This window comes from Pimephales promelas, chromosome 17 (assembly GCF_988280905.1).
Source record: "Pimephales promelas chromosome 17, fPimPro1.hap1.1, whole genome shotgun sequence".
Lineage (NCBI taxonomy): Eukaryota > Metazoa > Chordata > Actinopteri > Cypriniformes > Leuciscidae > Pimephales > Pimephales promelas.
The window spans coordinates 4,103,174-4,120,434 of record NC_142785.1 but is presented as its reverse complement, the minus strand read 5'-3'; the positions used below and the strand labels follow the sequence as shown (position 1 = coordinate 4,120,434).

The 17,261-nt window shown below is 38.9% G+C and overlaps 1 protein-coding gene across 3 annotated transcripts in view; it reads left to right on the top strand.

The window, feature by feature from the left end:
* The window catches only part of eif3c (eukaryotic translation initiation factor 3, subunit C), a 29,455-nt gene extending 13,706 nt beyond the window's left edge, over positions 1-15,749 (top strand). For 2 of the 3 annotated variants that reach the window (XM_039657683.2, XM_089121786.1), the window contains exons 14-23: positions 2,274-2,498; positions 2,580-2,771; positions 8,654-8,825; positions 8,923-9,082; positions 9,166-9,231; positions 9,423-9,510; positions 11,881-12,046; positions 13,073-13,114; positions 15,047-15,097; positions 15,342-15,749. In XM_039657683.2, the coding sequence (XP_039513617.1) occupies positions 2,274-2,498; positions 2,580-2,771; positions 8,654-8,825; positions 8,923-9,082; positions 9,166-9,231; positions 9,423-9,510; positions 11,881-12,046; positions 13,073-13,114; positions 15,047-15,097; positions 15,342-15,418 (1,239 nt within the window). In that variant the 3' untranslated portion in view covers positions 15,419-15,749. The remainder of the gene's footprint in view (positions 1-2,273; positions 2,499-2,579; positions 2,772-8,653; positions 8,826-8,922; positions 9,083-9,165; positions 9,232-9,422; positions 9,511-11,880; positions 12,047-13,072; positions 13,115-15,046; positions 15,098-15,341) is intronic. The other variant, XM_039657684.2, reaches the window with a different exon arrangement.
* Positions 15,750-17,261: the final 1,512 nt, after the last annotated feature.

Genomic DNA, 17,261 nt, shown 5'->3' with positions numbered 1-17,261 from the left:
AAGTTGATCAAAAGTTAAAGTACAAGACATTTATAATGTTACAAATCGATTATCTGAATCTTTTGTGTGTGACTATAAATAATTTGCTTTAAAAGTACAAATGAATGACCCATAAAGAATTAATGCACAATATATTTTATTAACATTACAAAGAACGACCAGGAAAATAAATGTGTGCTTGAACTAGGAGCATACTTGTAGTAAATAAATAATATAACGACTGGTGCAGCCGAGTGTTTTTCCTCCTCTGGCTGGAAAGGTGTCATATGGCTTATCATATTTGTCGTGTTTCCGTCGTTGGTTTTATTCCACAAAGCGTACAACTAGTGCGGCTCTTGTCCAGCTCCTTTCCCCCTTCAACTTCAGAAGCCAAAATATTTCCACACGTCAGCTTTTAACCTAACGTTAACAAGGAAAGTGGTTGGATCTCGCGTTCCATCTCATCTCTGTTATGTGCACGCCACAGACGGTCCCGCCACTGCACTTCCGCCCTTCAGAGTTCCGTCTTTCGCGTTCCGTCAATATTACGTTATTATAAATACATATCAAAAAAAAATAAATTTTTGAAATCGATTTTTTGACATTTGTGAATCGATTCAGGATCGTCCACGTCCGCATCGCGATGCATCGAGAATCGATTTTTTTCCCCACCCCTATAAATAACGTATGGTTCTCTGCCTCTTTCATTCAGCATGAGCATGACACGCAATCGGTTGCTGTGGTAATGAACAACCTGCTTGTTAAAGCGAACGTGCTACTCCTGTATCGGAGGCAAAATGAATAAATATGCAGCGCAAGTTATATATTTCGAACTCCAAACAATTAGCCACTGAACCAGTTTATAAAATCTTCAAGGCTGTGCTGGTTGCATTTGAGGTAACTTAGCATGGTCATGGGGTTTTTCAGATTTTTCTTGAGACTGGTAAGCATTAGCATCAATAGTAGTCGTGTCTCATTCATTTCTTAATTTTATATTTGGAATAGATCCCTCCACCGCATACCGTAACCCCTTTTGCTTCGATCTTGCTTGATATCGCGGAGGTATTGCTCCAAAAAAGGTCACTGACACGCACGGGAATACCCTTTGCCGTCATGGCAATCTGTCGCGCTGCCCGTGTTTGACCATTTGTTTGACGGAGGTAGCAGCAGTAACTAAGGGGGGCGGGGCTCGGCGAAAGGCTAATTGCGCGAGTCTCACGCTGAATGCGTGTTCAAAGCAAGTTCTGCTTTGCATGTATTGCACATGACAGCATTATTGGTTTTAAGTTTTGTAAAACTTTGCCAAACCTTGCTAGTTCGGATTCGTTTGCACTCCGTCATAATTCGCGCTGTTTTTTCTTTTACTGCACTTGCATTTGTAAAGGGCTGCATTACACTCTAGTGCCAAAGCGCCGTAGCGGTCAAATCGCGATATTGCACGCCCTTACATTAGGTCAGGTGAGATCAAACGACTACTCGACAACAAAGATATTTGTCGACAATTTTTTATTGTCGACTAATCATTGCAGCCCTATTTAGGCCCTGTTTACACGAGAACGCTCGCGGGTGAAAACGTAAAAATATTTTATCGGATGTGCCTTTCGTTTACACGGCAACGGCGTTTTTGAGCCTCAAAAATGCAAAAAAGTGAAACCACCCTCCAGAGTGGAAATCTTAAAAACTCTCCACCGCCACGTCCCGTGTAAACGGTAAAAACGCAGAAGTCTGCTTGACGGTGAAAGTTGTACGCAGGCGCGTAGTATGCACTACTAGCCGCCTGAAGTGCATACTACATTGAATTTCACACACTTTTGCGTCTCCATTTGCACACGGATTTCCCACACAAAACGCTCGTCTAAACGCAGAATAAAAAAAGATGACGCAACGCCACTTTTGCGTTTTCTCTTCAGAATCGTTTCTGTGTAAACGTAGACTGAGAAGCAGCTTCTCTGACACTTCTGTTGTGCAAAAATGGATTTTGTTTTATTTGATTGTTGATTATTCATATGTCTAAGAACATTATGAAAAAAATGCCCTTATAAAAATGCCCCTGGAAATGAATGTAAGGTGACCAATAATAAAAGAAACGAAGTTTCTGTCAGTGCTGGGAACAGACCACCACACAGAATATGAAGAATATGACCAGCTTCAGGAGAAATAATCGTCTCCTTATCGACAAAAGCCCAGAAATAGAGATTTATTTTGTCAGTATCACACACCCCTAGTAACCGGATGGTTCCAGCTAAATGGTCCACCCATTGAGACTCCTAACCTCAAGTCTCTTTGTCTATTAGTCTGAGCAGGATCAGGAGGAGAGTGAGGGAGAGGACAGTGCAATCATCATGGACCGTTTGTGTAAGTTTATCTACTCCAAAGACCGCACGGACCGTATCCGTACCTGCGCCATCCTGTGCCACATCTACCATCATGCCCTGCACAGCCGCTGGTACCAGGCCAGAGACCTCATGCTCATGAGCCACTTACAGGACAACATCCAGCACGCCGACCCTCCTGTCCAGGTTCACACACACACTTTCTCTCTGAAGAACAGTTGGTTTGTGTGATTTGAGTTTCCTCGCTGAACTTTTCTTCTCTCTTAGATCCTGTACAACAGGACCATGGTGCAGCTGGGCATCTGTGCTTTCCGTCAGGGCATGATCAAAGACGCCCACAACGCTCTCCTGGACATCCAGTCCAGCGGCAGAGCCAAGGAGCTGCTGGGACAGGGACTCCTCATGAGGAACATGCAGGAGAGAAACGCTGAGCAGGAGAAGATCGAGAAGAGGCGACAGGTACAGTCACATCACACCTGACCGTTTGCCCTTATGAAATCAGTCATTGCAGTGGCTCATGGTCAATATATGATGTCCAAGAAGGGCTGACATTTTTTTTAGTCACAGTTGTAAGGGTTTCTATAAGGGCTGTAATATTTTGAATTTAGTAATTTTAACATTTAATGGTAATGTACAATCTGACAGGGTTCGCTGTATAGCTTACTGTATTAGTTGGGAGTTTTTGTCTTAAGAAAAATGGTGCTGTACCTGAGAAAACATCAATATTGCATCAAGTTTGGAATATAATCGAATCAAGATCTTCTAAATCAAATCGGTTTTGAAACCAGTCAGTAACCAGCTGTAGGTTCTACAAAGAAAGTTTAGCCAGTAATTCAATTTAGTAGCTTTAGTAAAAAGTTGCTCTCTGGTTGGGGCTGAAATATTATGAACTAGGGGTGGCACGGTACATGAAAAAACACCCGAACCGTTCGGTTCGCTTGTCTCGGTTCGGAGCGTGTGTGCGTCTCACGGTTCGACGCATGCGCAATGTAACCTCGTGCCCGTATGTGACGTGTGTTTTCTTTTCGCGCGACATAAGCTTGTTCGACTGCACAGAGCGACCGGTGAATAACATCAGTCTAGCGCGAGTCGGCTCCGTATGCATTCATCACTTTCGCGGTATTTGATGTCATTACCGATCGCTCTGTGCAACGCCGGTTCAAGTTAATAAACAAGCCAGTAAAAGTGGAGTAGGGAGCGCTGCAGGTCACGGCACGCGGAGAAATGGAAAGTGGGAGAGATGAGGGAGTTGGAGGATGCGCCAGCGTCGTATAAGTCTATGGTATAAGTCCGGTGTGTGGGAACATTTTGGATTTCATGTTATGATATTTTAATTTAACTACAGTGGCACTTTATGTATAGATAAGAGCTTCAGTCATACGTTTCCAAACCCTGCACTTTAATTTTAAGTGGAAAAAAGTACCCTCACATTTTGGGAATAGAAGCATTGTTGATAGTCCTGTTTTTGTGTTGAGGTTGAACTTAAATTTCACTTTATGTTTATGGCCTTTGCTATTGCTATAGCTAAATTATCTATAGGCAATGAGGTTTCATGTATATTGACATTTAAAAGACAGTGTTTTAAGAGTTCCTCTCTTTTTCTTTTAAAATATAGAATTTTGGTAAGAGCTACAAAAGTTAGCAGTTGATACATGAAAGTTAATTTCTTTGTGTAAATAAGATTTATGTGATAAAAATGCACAAGTTCTTGTAGAGATAGTGATACACATTCTCCTTTTTTTTTTTGCCAAATAAACAAAAAGCATGTCAATTTCTTCTCTCTTGCTGTATCTAAATCTCACCTAGCTTTCCTCTGAGATAGTCCAAAAATGTGCTTAAAGTCAAAGAGTGAAATTCAGTTTGTGCATGATTGCATGAATATAATATATATTTTTTTAATGCTGTATCCTAAAGTGTGGATAATTAAGCTATATATCACATGCTGAAGTACATTTCTGGAGTGTTAAAGATTAAAAGAAAAAATAACAAGAACCGTACAGAACCGAAAACCGTGACCCTAAAACCGTGATACAAACCGAACCGTGGGTTTTGTGAACCGTGCCACCCCTATTATGAACATATTAGGGGTGGCACGGTTCACGAAACCGACGGTTCGGTTTGTATCACGGTTTTAGGGTCACGGTTTCACGGTTCTGTACGGTTCTTGTTATTTTTTCTTTTAATCTTTAACACTCCAGAAATGTACTTCAGCATGTGATATATAGCTTAATTATCCACACTTTAGGATACAGTATAAAAAAAATTATGTTCATGCAATCATGCACAAACTGAATTTGACTCTTTGACTTTAAGCACATTTTGGGACTATCTCAGAGGAAAGCTAGGTGAGATTTTGACACAGCAAGAGAGAAGGCATTGACATGCTTTTCGTTTATTTGGCAAAAAAAAGGAGAACGTGTATCATTATGTCTTCAAGAACTTGTGCATTTTTATCACACAAATCATATTTACACAAAGAAATTAACTTGCATTTATCAACTGCCAACTTTTGTAGCTCTTACAAAAATTCTCTCTTTTAAAAGAAAAAAAAGAGGAACTCTTAAAACACTGTCTTTTATGAATAAGTCAATATACATGAAACCTCATTGCCTATAATTAGCTATAGCAATAGCAAAGGCCATAGACATAAAGTGAAACATAAGTTCAACCTCAACACAAAAGACAGTATCAACAATGCTTCTATTCCCAGAGAGTGAGGGTACTTCTTTTCACTTGAAATTAAAGTGCAGGATTTGGAAACATTTGACTGAAGCTCTTATCTAAACATAAAGTGCCACTGTAGCGTTATATTAAAATATCCTAACATGAAATCCAAAATGTTCCCACACACCGGACTTATACGACGCTGGCGCATCCTCCAACTCCCTCATCTCTCCCACTTGCCATTTCTCCGCGTGCCGTGACCTGCAGCGCTCCATACTCCACTTTTACTGGCTTGTTTACTAACTTGAACCGGCGCTGCACAGAGCGATCGGTAATGACATCAAATACCGCGAAAGTGATTGAAAAGCATACGGAGCCGTCGCTCTCGCACTAGTCTGATGTTATTCACCGGTTGCTCTGTACAGCGCCGGTTCAAGTCGAACAAGCTTATGTCACATACGGGCACGAGGCTACATTGCGCATGCGTCGAACCGTGAGACGCACACACGCTCCGAACTGAGACAAGCGAACCGAACGGTTCGGGTGTTTTTTCATGTACCGTGCCACCCCTAGAACATGTACTATATTATATACCATTTTGCCTGCTTAAAAAGACTTTAAAACACTTGAAGTATACATTTATGCAAGTACTTCTCGCCACAATTCCATTATAACCAAACTTGTTGTTTTAAACTCGTCAGAATAGTCAAATGTATTGATATATGATATGGTTACCAATAGGGCTGGGCGATATATCGAATATGTACGATGTATCGTTATATTTTTTGAAACGATATGGAATGAGGCAATACCGTTTATATCGATACAGTAGTTTGATATGAGCACATCTGAAAAATAGCGGAGGTTGCAGTGTGAGCTGCTGCAGTGAAAGTAGCTAGGCTACGTAGTACAATTTGTCCTAAACATGACACAAGCTTATATTAATTGCGTCAAAATCACTTTGATATAGTTAACAAGTTTAAGGCAGCTTGCCGCCCTGTCAAATGCTCTGACAGACACTGTTGCTGACTGACAAGATATACTTGCGCTGTTTAATGCGTTTGAGATGTGGTGCTTTCCTCAGTGCTCAACTTACATTTCACATATTCTCCATCTGTAAATGTTAGAAAGTAAAGCAAATATGTCCATTTCACAACAAATATGTCCATGTCAGAAGAGGACGAGCTTCTGGAAGTGAATCTCCGCTAAAATTCATGCTTCCTTGAACAAGCGCCGGCGCGCGCATGCGCGTGAATAGTACTACGTAGTACGCAATAATTCTGACTAAAATAAACATATTGCTAAAATATTTGTTGTTGGAGAAAATAAATGTGCCATGTGGAATTTTAAACCTACAAGTATATATTTTTAATGAAAGTGAAAGTGATTATAATGGGGTAATCAAATGCAGGCTAATATAATTAGTTTGTGCTTTTGTTTTTGTTTTTATTTTCATTTTTAGTTTAGCTTTTAGTCAATATAAAAACAAAAGCTTTTTGCACATAATATATTGCATAGCCTATATTATATTTGTTTCCATATCCTTCAATATCAACATTGTTAGGATATCATTGGGCCGAATGTGAATATATATATATATATATAAAATATATATATATATATATATATATATATATATATATAAATATAAAGATTTTCTTTATCTAAATAGAAAACGTAGAAAGTACCGAGATATATATCGTATATCGCCATTTGACCAAAAAATATCGAGATATGATTTTTTGGCCATATCGCCCAGCCCTAGTTACCAATATCATTCATCCCTATTTTCTAGGCTTGTAGCTGGTTAAATTTGACTAAAATCGAGTTTTTGTTGGAGGATATGTTTGTACATCCAATTGATATATTCAGTCTTCAAAAAGTACCTAAAGACTTTGCATAATAATTAGGGCTGCAACTAACGATTATTTTGATAATCGATTAATCGGACGATTATTTTTTCGATTAATCGATTAATCGGATAAAAATGTATTTAATTTTTTTGTTTATTATAACTAAATAAAACCCTAAAAACCACACTCTTTTGTATGTTAAACAATCTACTTAATACAGACAACTTCATTATAAAGAAAAACAACAAATAAAAAATATATATATGACCATAACCTATGACAAAAATGCTATTGTAAACTAGATTAGTGGATAACTCAGAAAAACTTAGCCTAGACATATCACAAGTGCACAATAATTTTATAAAATCTGAACATTTAGTGAAAAAAACATTGCTTAGTGGGGAACAAATAAGAGACAATAAGTGTAGCACTAACTATGGTAAAACGTTACACATTGCTCTTTGTATTGTTGTTATACATTCATGAAAAACATCGTAAAAATCAGATGCACAGCTGTTTTAAATGTAAAGCACAGCTGTTTAGTGAGGAAGCAAAATATAATAGATAGGACAGAACAAGAAAGGCTATTAATAAGCTTTCATTGCGCAAAAGTATTATGACATGATCATGAAAGAGCTGCACAAAGTGCTTATGCGCATCGCGAGCGCTGAATGATGAAGCAACACGGAGTCACAGGGCGGCGCGCAGCTCTTCAGTGTCCGCCGCATTAAAGTTAAAAGCACCAAGGAAAGAGAAAGACATATTGACTGTGTATTATACAGTATCTTTGCAATAGTTTATTAAGCCTCTTCTTTTAACAGTTTTAAATTTCAGTTAGGCTACTGTGCACGTGAAGAACAATTATACTGCGCCGACTCTACTAGTGTTGTGATCTAACAGACACTCAGTAGAAAGTGAAAAGTTACAGCAATAAAAGTCTAGCAAGATAGTCATTATATTACGAAACCATAGAGCTTTATCTACGGATCAATTATAATAATAACATTGAATCATCTTGGAAAGAGTTTCATCATGTTAACTGTTGTAACCGAACGCGACGCGCTGTTTGAACACCGAATAGAGAATGACTGACAGCCGCAGTGGAAGGAAAAGCTTAGGTTAACTTTAATTTAATTACTTAAATATACATTTCTATCTCACATTATACTATAGTGTGGCTTCATAAAGTATACACGATTAACGTAGGTCACCTATTTTGGTTTCAAAACGGCGAATTTGCCGAAAGGTGAATGATTTTCGTGTATACTGCATATTGATAGCGGTTTCCTGATGCCCGCAGATTAGTTCAAACTCACGGAATCAAGAGCGCGCATGCGAGACAGAAGATAATGTGCTCCAAACCGTCCGTGTTGCGGCGCGCGAGACAGAAGATAATGTGCTCAGTTCAAACAGTCGGTGTGGCGCGCGCGAGGCAGGGTAGAGCGTGAGGGAGAGAGACTGCGTGTGTGCCTCATGAAGCGCATGTAAAAAGCGCATGTAGCATGTAAACAATCCCCGCGACGTAATCGGACCAACTAATCGATAATGACATTCGTTGACAACGATTTTCATAATCGATTATAATCGATTTTATCGATTAGTTGTTGCAGCCCTAATAATAATAATAATAATAATCCATTTAAACCTAAGAGACGCACTCGCTTCATATGATGTAGAGATTTGAGGTTTTATTCACAAATAAACATTCACATACATATGCATAGAGCACATCAAATATGGTTAACGATATGAGGGCTGCCAAGTGATTGCAGTTTTCATTTTTGGATGAGATATGACTTCCAATATTTGTCGTATTGTTTTTAGGTGCCGTTCCACATGCACATTAATCTGGAGCTCTTGGAGTGTGTGTACCTGGTGTCGGCCATGCTGCTGGAGATCCCTTACATGGCGGCCCACGAGTTTGATGCCCGCCGCAGGATGATCAGCAAACAGTTCCACCACCAGCTGAGGGTGGGCGAGAGACAGCCACTGCTGGGTGAGTGAGAGACAGAAGAGAGGAGAGGTGGGAGATACAACTGATCTTTTAATCTCAGTAATACAAATAACCTCTCCCTCGCCATGTCCTCCTTCAGGTCCTCCTGAGAGCATGAGGGAGCACGTTGTGGCCGCCAGCAAAGCCATGAAGATGGGCGACTGGAGAACCTGCCATTCCTTCATCATCAACGAGAAGATGAACAGCAAAGTGTGGGATCTGTTCCCAGAAACCCAGTGTGTGCGGGAAATGCTCGTCAGGTAGAGACTCGACGCTTGAAACTATTTTAGCATAATTTACATTCAAATTCAAAACTTTTTGGTTGTGTTTTTTGAACCTACAGGAAGATCCAGGAGGAGTCGCTGCGCACTTACCTTTTCACCTACAGTAGCGTGTACGACTCAATCAGGTACATGTGATCAACACACAGCCTAGTGCTTTTTCCATGGCCAGAATTAAGGACCATAATTTTACTCTTAGTTCACTTAAATCCCTTTTTTCCTAAAGATGTCAATTTTTGTTTCTGCCTGAACTGTCATTTTGAATGTTTCAAATGGAGCCCAGTGATTTTGCAGCTCTTTCTTTCTCTCTGTTCTACAGTATGGCGACTCTGTCAGAGATGTTTGAGTTAGAGATACCAACAGTGCACAGCATTATCAGCAAGATGATCATCAATGAAGAACTCATGGTAAAAGACAAACAACCAGTTTTACCTTAAAGGTGCATTGTGTAACATTTAATATTAAAGGGTTAGTTCACCCAAAAATGAAAATTCTGTCGGTAAATACCGCTTATTTATTTTACGGTACAGGATTATAGAGGCGATCGCAGTGATCAGAGAAGGGCTCATTCAGCCCATCAGGCTTAAGTTTAAGCATGTATTGGTTAGAAAAACAGCTATTTTTAAAGGGATAGTTCACCCAAAAATGAAAATTCTGTCAGTATTTACTCACCCTCATGTTGTTCCAACCCCGTAAGACCTTCGTTCATCTTCGGAACACAAATTAAGATATTTAAGATATTAAGATCGCTCCTGCATACAGTCCGTAGGCTTCTTGAGGGACTGGCTCTTGCTGTCCCCGAAAAGTCATTAAAGACATCGTTAAAATAGTCCAAGTGACTACAGTGGCTCAATTTCAACTTTATCAAACGACGAGAACACTTTTTGTGCGCAAAAACAAACAAAAATAACGACTTTATTTCAACTATTCACTTCCTTCTCCATGGGCCTGTAGTCAGTTAACGTAGTGTGATTGCGTAGAGCTACGTCACACGTAGGCTCACTATTGGCCGACGCTGGTCATGTGTGTGTGATGCGTGTGACGTACAATAACAGAAGCTTACGCTATTAAACTAGTAACCTGACTCGTGCAGAGGGAGAAATAAACGAATAGTTGAAATAAAGTCGTTATTTTTGTTGTTTTTTTGCGCACAAAAGTGTTCTCGTCGTTTGATAAACTTAAGATTGAGCCCCTGTAGTCACTTGGACTATTTTAACGATGTCTTTAATGACTTTGAGGACAGCAAGAGCCAGTCCCTCAAGAAGCCTATGGACTGTATGCAGGAGCGATCTTAATATCTTAAATATCTTAATTTGTGTTCCGAAGATGAACGAAGGTCTTACGGGGTTGGAACAACATGAGGGTGAGTAAATACTGACAGAATTTTCATTTTTGGGTGAACTAACCCTTTAAAAATAGCTGTTTTTCTAACCAATACATGCTTAAACTTAAGCCTGATGGGCTGAATGAGCCCTTCTCTGATCACTGCGATCGCCTCTATAATCCTGTACCGTAAAATAAATAAGAGGTATTCGGGACGGAGTTTGAGACTGGGCGTGACGTCATGCGCGTTCACACTCACCTGGCTATGTCTGGCAGGTTTGTGTATTCGCCGCCTTTCTCTGTATTGACAAAACTTTAGTCAACTTTCCACAAAAGTAGAAGATGGATTCAAAGAGACCGGCTTGTAGTTCATTCCAAACCCCGACGCAAACTCCACGTAAGACAAAGAAAATACAACTCGTCTAGTGCCAGGCTTCGGAATAAGACGAGAGTCAACATCGGGAAGATTTCAACAAACGGAGAGATCTCCGGTCTGCTCTAGTGCTCAAACGCGTCCTATACAAAGTAATAACTGATATTGTTCATGAACGGGTTTCCATAATAATAGAATCATAAGTGGATACAGTAAGCACAAAAAACAGTTCAACATGGAGATAGATGGAAACAAAATGCGAAGTTTTCTACTACCCCGTTTTCTCCTCACACACACATAAGTGTGTAATTTACTCAGATGCCTTTCCTTTTTAGATATTTAAAATGACTCGCTGATTTATAACTTTATTACCTCGAAGACATTATGACTGTAACAAAAGATTTGTGCGGCTGATGCTCCTTTGGTTATGAACAGCTCGTGCGTGCGTGTGTGGTCCATGAGCGTGCACTCCTGGTTGCAGTTTCGCTTGCCTCCAGAGGGGGCGTAGTTCTGCAAAAACTCAGACTTGCGCAATGCACCTTTAACTATTCCACCCGCTATTCATACTAGAGCCAGACCGATATATCGGCAGGCCGATATTAGGCATTTTCTAAAATATCGGTATCGGCAGTTATTATGGCCGATAAATGAATATTTCAAAAATAAAATAAAAACGGACGAAACACGCTTGAACCATGTCAATAGTGTTGGAGTTGTATAGTTTGTCCACCAGAGGGCACTCTACACCGTCCCTGTTGGCAACACTCGTGTATAACGCGCCACACATCCTGCAACCTGCTGATCCAGCCAGAGTCGGGCAAAGAGAACCAGTTATGCATTATCATATTATTTTAGTTAAAACTCATAATTAACTACAAATAACTAATGTTAGGGAAATCTGTTAATATTTTGTTGCGCGTTTCTGAAATAAAAAAAATAATAATAATATCGGCCGGTATATCGGAATATAGGATTTAGGATACAAATATTTGTATCGGCCTTCGGTATCAAATCCTTTATCGGTCTTTATCGGGCTCTAATTCATACTGGTAGCTTTATTTGTTTGTGTCTCGTCTGTCAGGCATCTCTAGACCAGCCGACTCAGACAGTGGTGATGCACAGGACGGAGCCCACATCCCTGCAGAACATGGCCCTGCAGCTCGCCGAGAAACTGGGCGGCTTGGTGGAGAACAACGAGCGTGTCTTCGACCTCAAACAGGGCGTCTATGGAGGATATTTCAACAGAGGTACACGAGGAAAAACAAGACTTGATTAAAGATCACAGTCATATAGAGATCTTTTTATATGTTAGTTTTGTACATTTTAAAATAACCATATGTAAGGAATGTGATGGCTTATTTTTTTAAATTTAATGTAATTTTATTATAATTTAATTGGTAATAATAACTACACATTTACATGCACCCTCAATAGGATTATAATGGGATTTTGTAGATACTGAGATTAAACTTTACCTTGTGTAAACACAACACTATTGTAAATAAGGTCCTATAATCGTATATTAATAATCACATCAAACCACGTTGCGTACGCCTATGTTATTCACTATGTTTGCCATGTTTATCATAGCGCTGAAATGTGTTTTGCATTTGATTTGTTGATTAAAACTGGCCAGTAACTGTTTATTTTGTGCTTTGGGGTATGCGAATAATGGCGGTAAAAATAACCACACTTCTTGGCAAATAATCCGAATTATGAAAATTGCATTTAAACAGGAATGAACGGTTTAATTACTCTGATTATTGTAAAAAATTATTTGTAAATAAAAACTCCCATCATTGGTCTACTTGTAAAAATAGTCGATGATTAATAGAAAAATAATATATTATTTACTGATAATTATAATGATGATTTATATAAGTTTTTTTATTATTATTTTAATATAACTGCTATAATATTTAATGGGTATTTTATGTATTATATAATTTAAATAGGGTTTATTCAGGTTTAATAAATATTTAAGATTTAGTTTGTGTTTTTGAAAAAAGCCTCTTATGCTCACAATGGCTGCCTTTAAATATATTAAATATATTTAAATAGACTGATTATACTGAATTTTTAATGATACTAAAAATTCAGCTTCACCATCAAAGAAATAAATAACATTTTTAAATATATTAAATATGTTGAAACATTTGATTTTTTATATATATATACGTATATATATATATATATATATATATATATATATATATATATATATATATATATATATAAATTTCACATGACTTAAACATCTTTCTCTCACACAGATCAGAAAGGTGGTTACCAACAGAAACAAGGCTACCAGAGAGGTAATTATCCTTTACGAAGCCATTTGAACACTCAACCATGAAAGAATGTCGATTTAGGGGTGTAACGGTATCGTCACAGTTTGGTGCTTACAGTTTGATGACTGATCACTCGCACTACAATCCAGAAGATTTTCTGGACTGTTTGCTAACCGCCACAACAGAAAAAAGAGCATGAGAAGAAGAGATGATCGACGCACCAACCCAAAACAAGAGTTCAGAAGACACGAAAGAGCTCGCTAGTAGTCCATACGCTGATCTCTGCTGTTACAAAGATGGGGGATAGAGGACATCACCCAAATGTGCCGATCACTCGAGCTAGGCAGAAGACTACAGGAGTGCAAAAACTAAACTCTTCAAGTTTTATTTCTCATTATTCTATTTATTTTTTTATAACACAAGATGCTTTTTAGTTTTGTAGCTGATCATGACCAAATAAACAAATATCAGCCCTAGAAAAATGACCTTAGCAGAAATGCACATTTACTGCTTAATACTAGGGCTGTTTTTAACCAAAGAAATCCTTAGTCGACCAAAGTCGAGTCCTGCGCAACGATTAGTCGACTTAAAAAAAAAAAAAAAACGTGATGTTTTGATGAAACATTTTTTAAACAATGTCATTGAGCATTTATAAAACAACAACGAAAAAAAAACATTACAAATAAATAAAACTATAATAATAATACAATTCTTTGAAAATTAAGTGATTTTTTTTTTTAACTGCAAAAAGTGAAGAGCTCTGTCTAGTAACAGTCACAATCGCGCACCTGACCACACCACACGCTGCAAAAAATATAACTGCTATCTGCCACATACTGAAAAATCCCAACAAAAGCTCTCGTTTATACAGGCTTTATATTCTTCTTTACTTTCAAAGCTATGGGTTAACTTTCGTCCTGATGATCAAGGCGTTTTAAAACAACACACAAAAAACCCAAATAACTTAAAAACAATCAATAGGAGGACCGCGTCTAGGTTTATTTTCGTTTTGTTGCATTATTTAGGCTATTTTCAAATGCGTCAAGTGTACAAATAAAAACGAAAACATTAAGAAAACACAATCTATTGAGTCCGCATGATATAGCCGTTAAAAGGCTGCTCACGTTTTTTGCGCGCTCAAGTTCGATTTCAAATGTAGGCGCGCGACTTGCGCGCTCATAATGGAGCAACGCGATCGCCTCCCTCCACAGTCTTGTCGTCTTTGTTTTAAAATGCAGCCAGACAAAAGATTTAGATTTCCTGGACATTTTGTCGACTAAAGCCAAAACAAGCAGCGTTCTAACTGAATGAATACAGCATCCCTTACCGAGCGCGAGCAGCAGCGCAGCCAGCCACAGACGGTTCCCGAGTGTATTATGTGTGTGCGCTAAACTGTGGCGCAGTTACAAAAATAGCCTAAATTAAAGCTTTTTAAAGTCGGGGACAAACATAGGCTAAGTATATTTAGAATACAGTAATAAATAACTGCTTATAAATGAATAAATATCAAGGAGCAAATCATTGAAAAATTCTTTCTATTGGTTAAAAAAAAAAAATGCAACTAGTCGACCAAGACGGCATCGACCGACTAGTCGACTAAACGACTAAACGACTAAAGTTGGCAGACCTACTTAATACACTAAAGGATGTTGTTGTAGCAACTACCTCAGGGTAAAACTGCCATTGAATTCCTCCATTTGGAACAAACTGTACAAAAATATATGAAAAGAAACCTAGTTGTTGCTTTTTTCTTTTGCTTTTTTAACCCCAAAAGCGAGGTACGCACTGAACCGTGACTCTTGTGTACCGTTACACCCCTAATGACAGTCCATACACACTCAGACTGGTCACTTGTGGTCTCTTGACGCGGCTGCTGTTCGATTTTGCTGAAACGTGTGTGTTGAAGTGCTTTTGTGGGTGAAAGTGCTTGTCCTCTAAACACTTTTCACTATGCAGCTGGAGACCAGAGGGGAGGTTACCAACAGAAGCAAGGTGGTTACCAACGAGGTGGTTATGAACATGTTAAATCATTCATTCATCTCTTCATCTTACTCACCTGTTCACTCATTTCTACCTTTACCAATGAATGCAGTGGCAACTCTCCATCTGGTTGTTCTAAAGCCCCTTTTACTTTTTCTTGCTCACTATCTCTTGTTCTTCCTTGAGAAACTCAAAGCAGCTTTAGATCCCACATGGATGACTTCTGAAGTTCAATATCGCCGTCTGTTTCTGTTCTCTGTCACTGCTATAGATCAGAAAGGTGGTTACCAGCAGAAACAGAACTACCAGCGAGGAGGATACAGGAACCAGAACCAGAGCTCATACTGATCCCAGTGCAACCTGCTCAAACACGGCTTCATTCCAGAACCAGACTGCAGGTTCCTCTGCTTTGCTCTTCATCCACCAACTCCAGATCTGTTGCGTTACATCAGCCTTACCCTCTGTTTTGCCGTGCTTTAGTTGCGGATAACACCAAAACATATATAAGCCCGCCTTTATTGTTGACGCATTAAGTGGCACCACAATTAGCATGTGTCCATTACGGTGTCAAGGGTTCTGGAGTAGCAATTATGGAGATAATTTAGTGGGCTGGGAAGAAATATCAAGTTTTTTGTGTTACAACCTGGTGAATTAATAAACATTATTCAGTCAAAATGAAGTAGAGTTTCCGTTAGTCATTTATTTCAGTCTCATGCACTGGTTTATTGCTACAATATTTTCTTTAATTAAAGGGATAGTTCACTTTGAAATTCATTTTTGGTATGTTTTATCTTACCTCAAGGGCATCCAAGATGTAGGTGTCTTTGTTTCCGCAGTATTTTCAATATTTTTAGGTCAAACCGTTCTTGTCTGTCAGTCATATAATGGAGGTCTATGGTCACCACCTCAATGAGCATGCACAGAGAAGTCCAAATTAAACATGATTTAATGACTCGTAAATGTAAGTACACATTGATGGCCTACGACACGGAACGAGCGGTTTGTGTTAGAAAACTAACAGTATTTATATAGTTTTTACCTCTTGTAACCACAGCCACGTCCAAGTGATCTGAAGGCGCGGGCGCTTCGGTCTGCGCAAGCGCCGGAAGTGATCTCTATATTCAGATCTCTCTGTATAGCCAAATATGTTTAGACCTTAACAGTGAAAGGGTGACACTTCAGAAATCTCTGCGTAAACAATGAGTGACGGACACGCGCGAGAGATCACTTCCGGCGCTTCCACAGGCCGAAGCGCCCGCGCCCTCAGGTCACTTGGACGTGGTTGTGGTTACAAGAGGTAAAAACAATAATACTGTTCGTTTTCTCACACAAACCGCTCGTTTCGTGTCTTAGGCCATCAATGTGTACTTGCATTTACGAGTCATTAAATCATGTTTAATTTGGACTTCTCTGTGCATGCTCTTTGAGGTGGTGACCATAGACCTCCATTATATGACTGATAGACAAGAACGGTTTGACCTAAAAATAGCAAAATTGAAACTACTGCGGAAACAAAGACACCTACATCTTGGATGCCCTTGAGGTAAGCTGAAATACACCAAAAATTTAATTTCAAAGTGAACTGTCCCTTTAAGAGCATCACATTAGGTCCCTTGTATAAGTGTAGCTATATATGAAGCACAGCTCACACAGAATTCACTTTCAAGCCAAGCAGTTTAATGTTGGTCAATGTGGCGGTTCCTATTGAAATGGCTGGATTTCACGTGCAGATATTCTTAGAGCATTGATTTCATGCATCTTGTGTACCGTTTCAGATAAAAATGATCTGGAAACCTGCTTAACAACGTTCATTTGCATTGCTTTGATAAAGCAAACATGAAGTATGGAAGAAACTACTCTACCATTGCTTGAAAAAATCACCCGTCAGTCTATGGAAGCGCATTTTTGACACAAGAAAAAAATGATGCTGTTGTAAATTGTAATTGACATACGAAGTCATATTTATGAGATGAACTCAAAACGATGATCTAAGTTGAATTTGACATACTTCGTCTATCATTATGACATTTAAAAGTCAAATTGACAATGTCGTAATTTGGACTTTTCATCTCAATTTCGACTTAGGCTTACACTGCAAGTAGCGTGAATACAACAGAATAAAATGACTCAGGACAGCACAAAACTCAGGATCATGGCAGGCCTAGTGGGAAATCTGTTTTCTGAAAGCAGG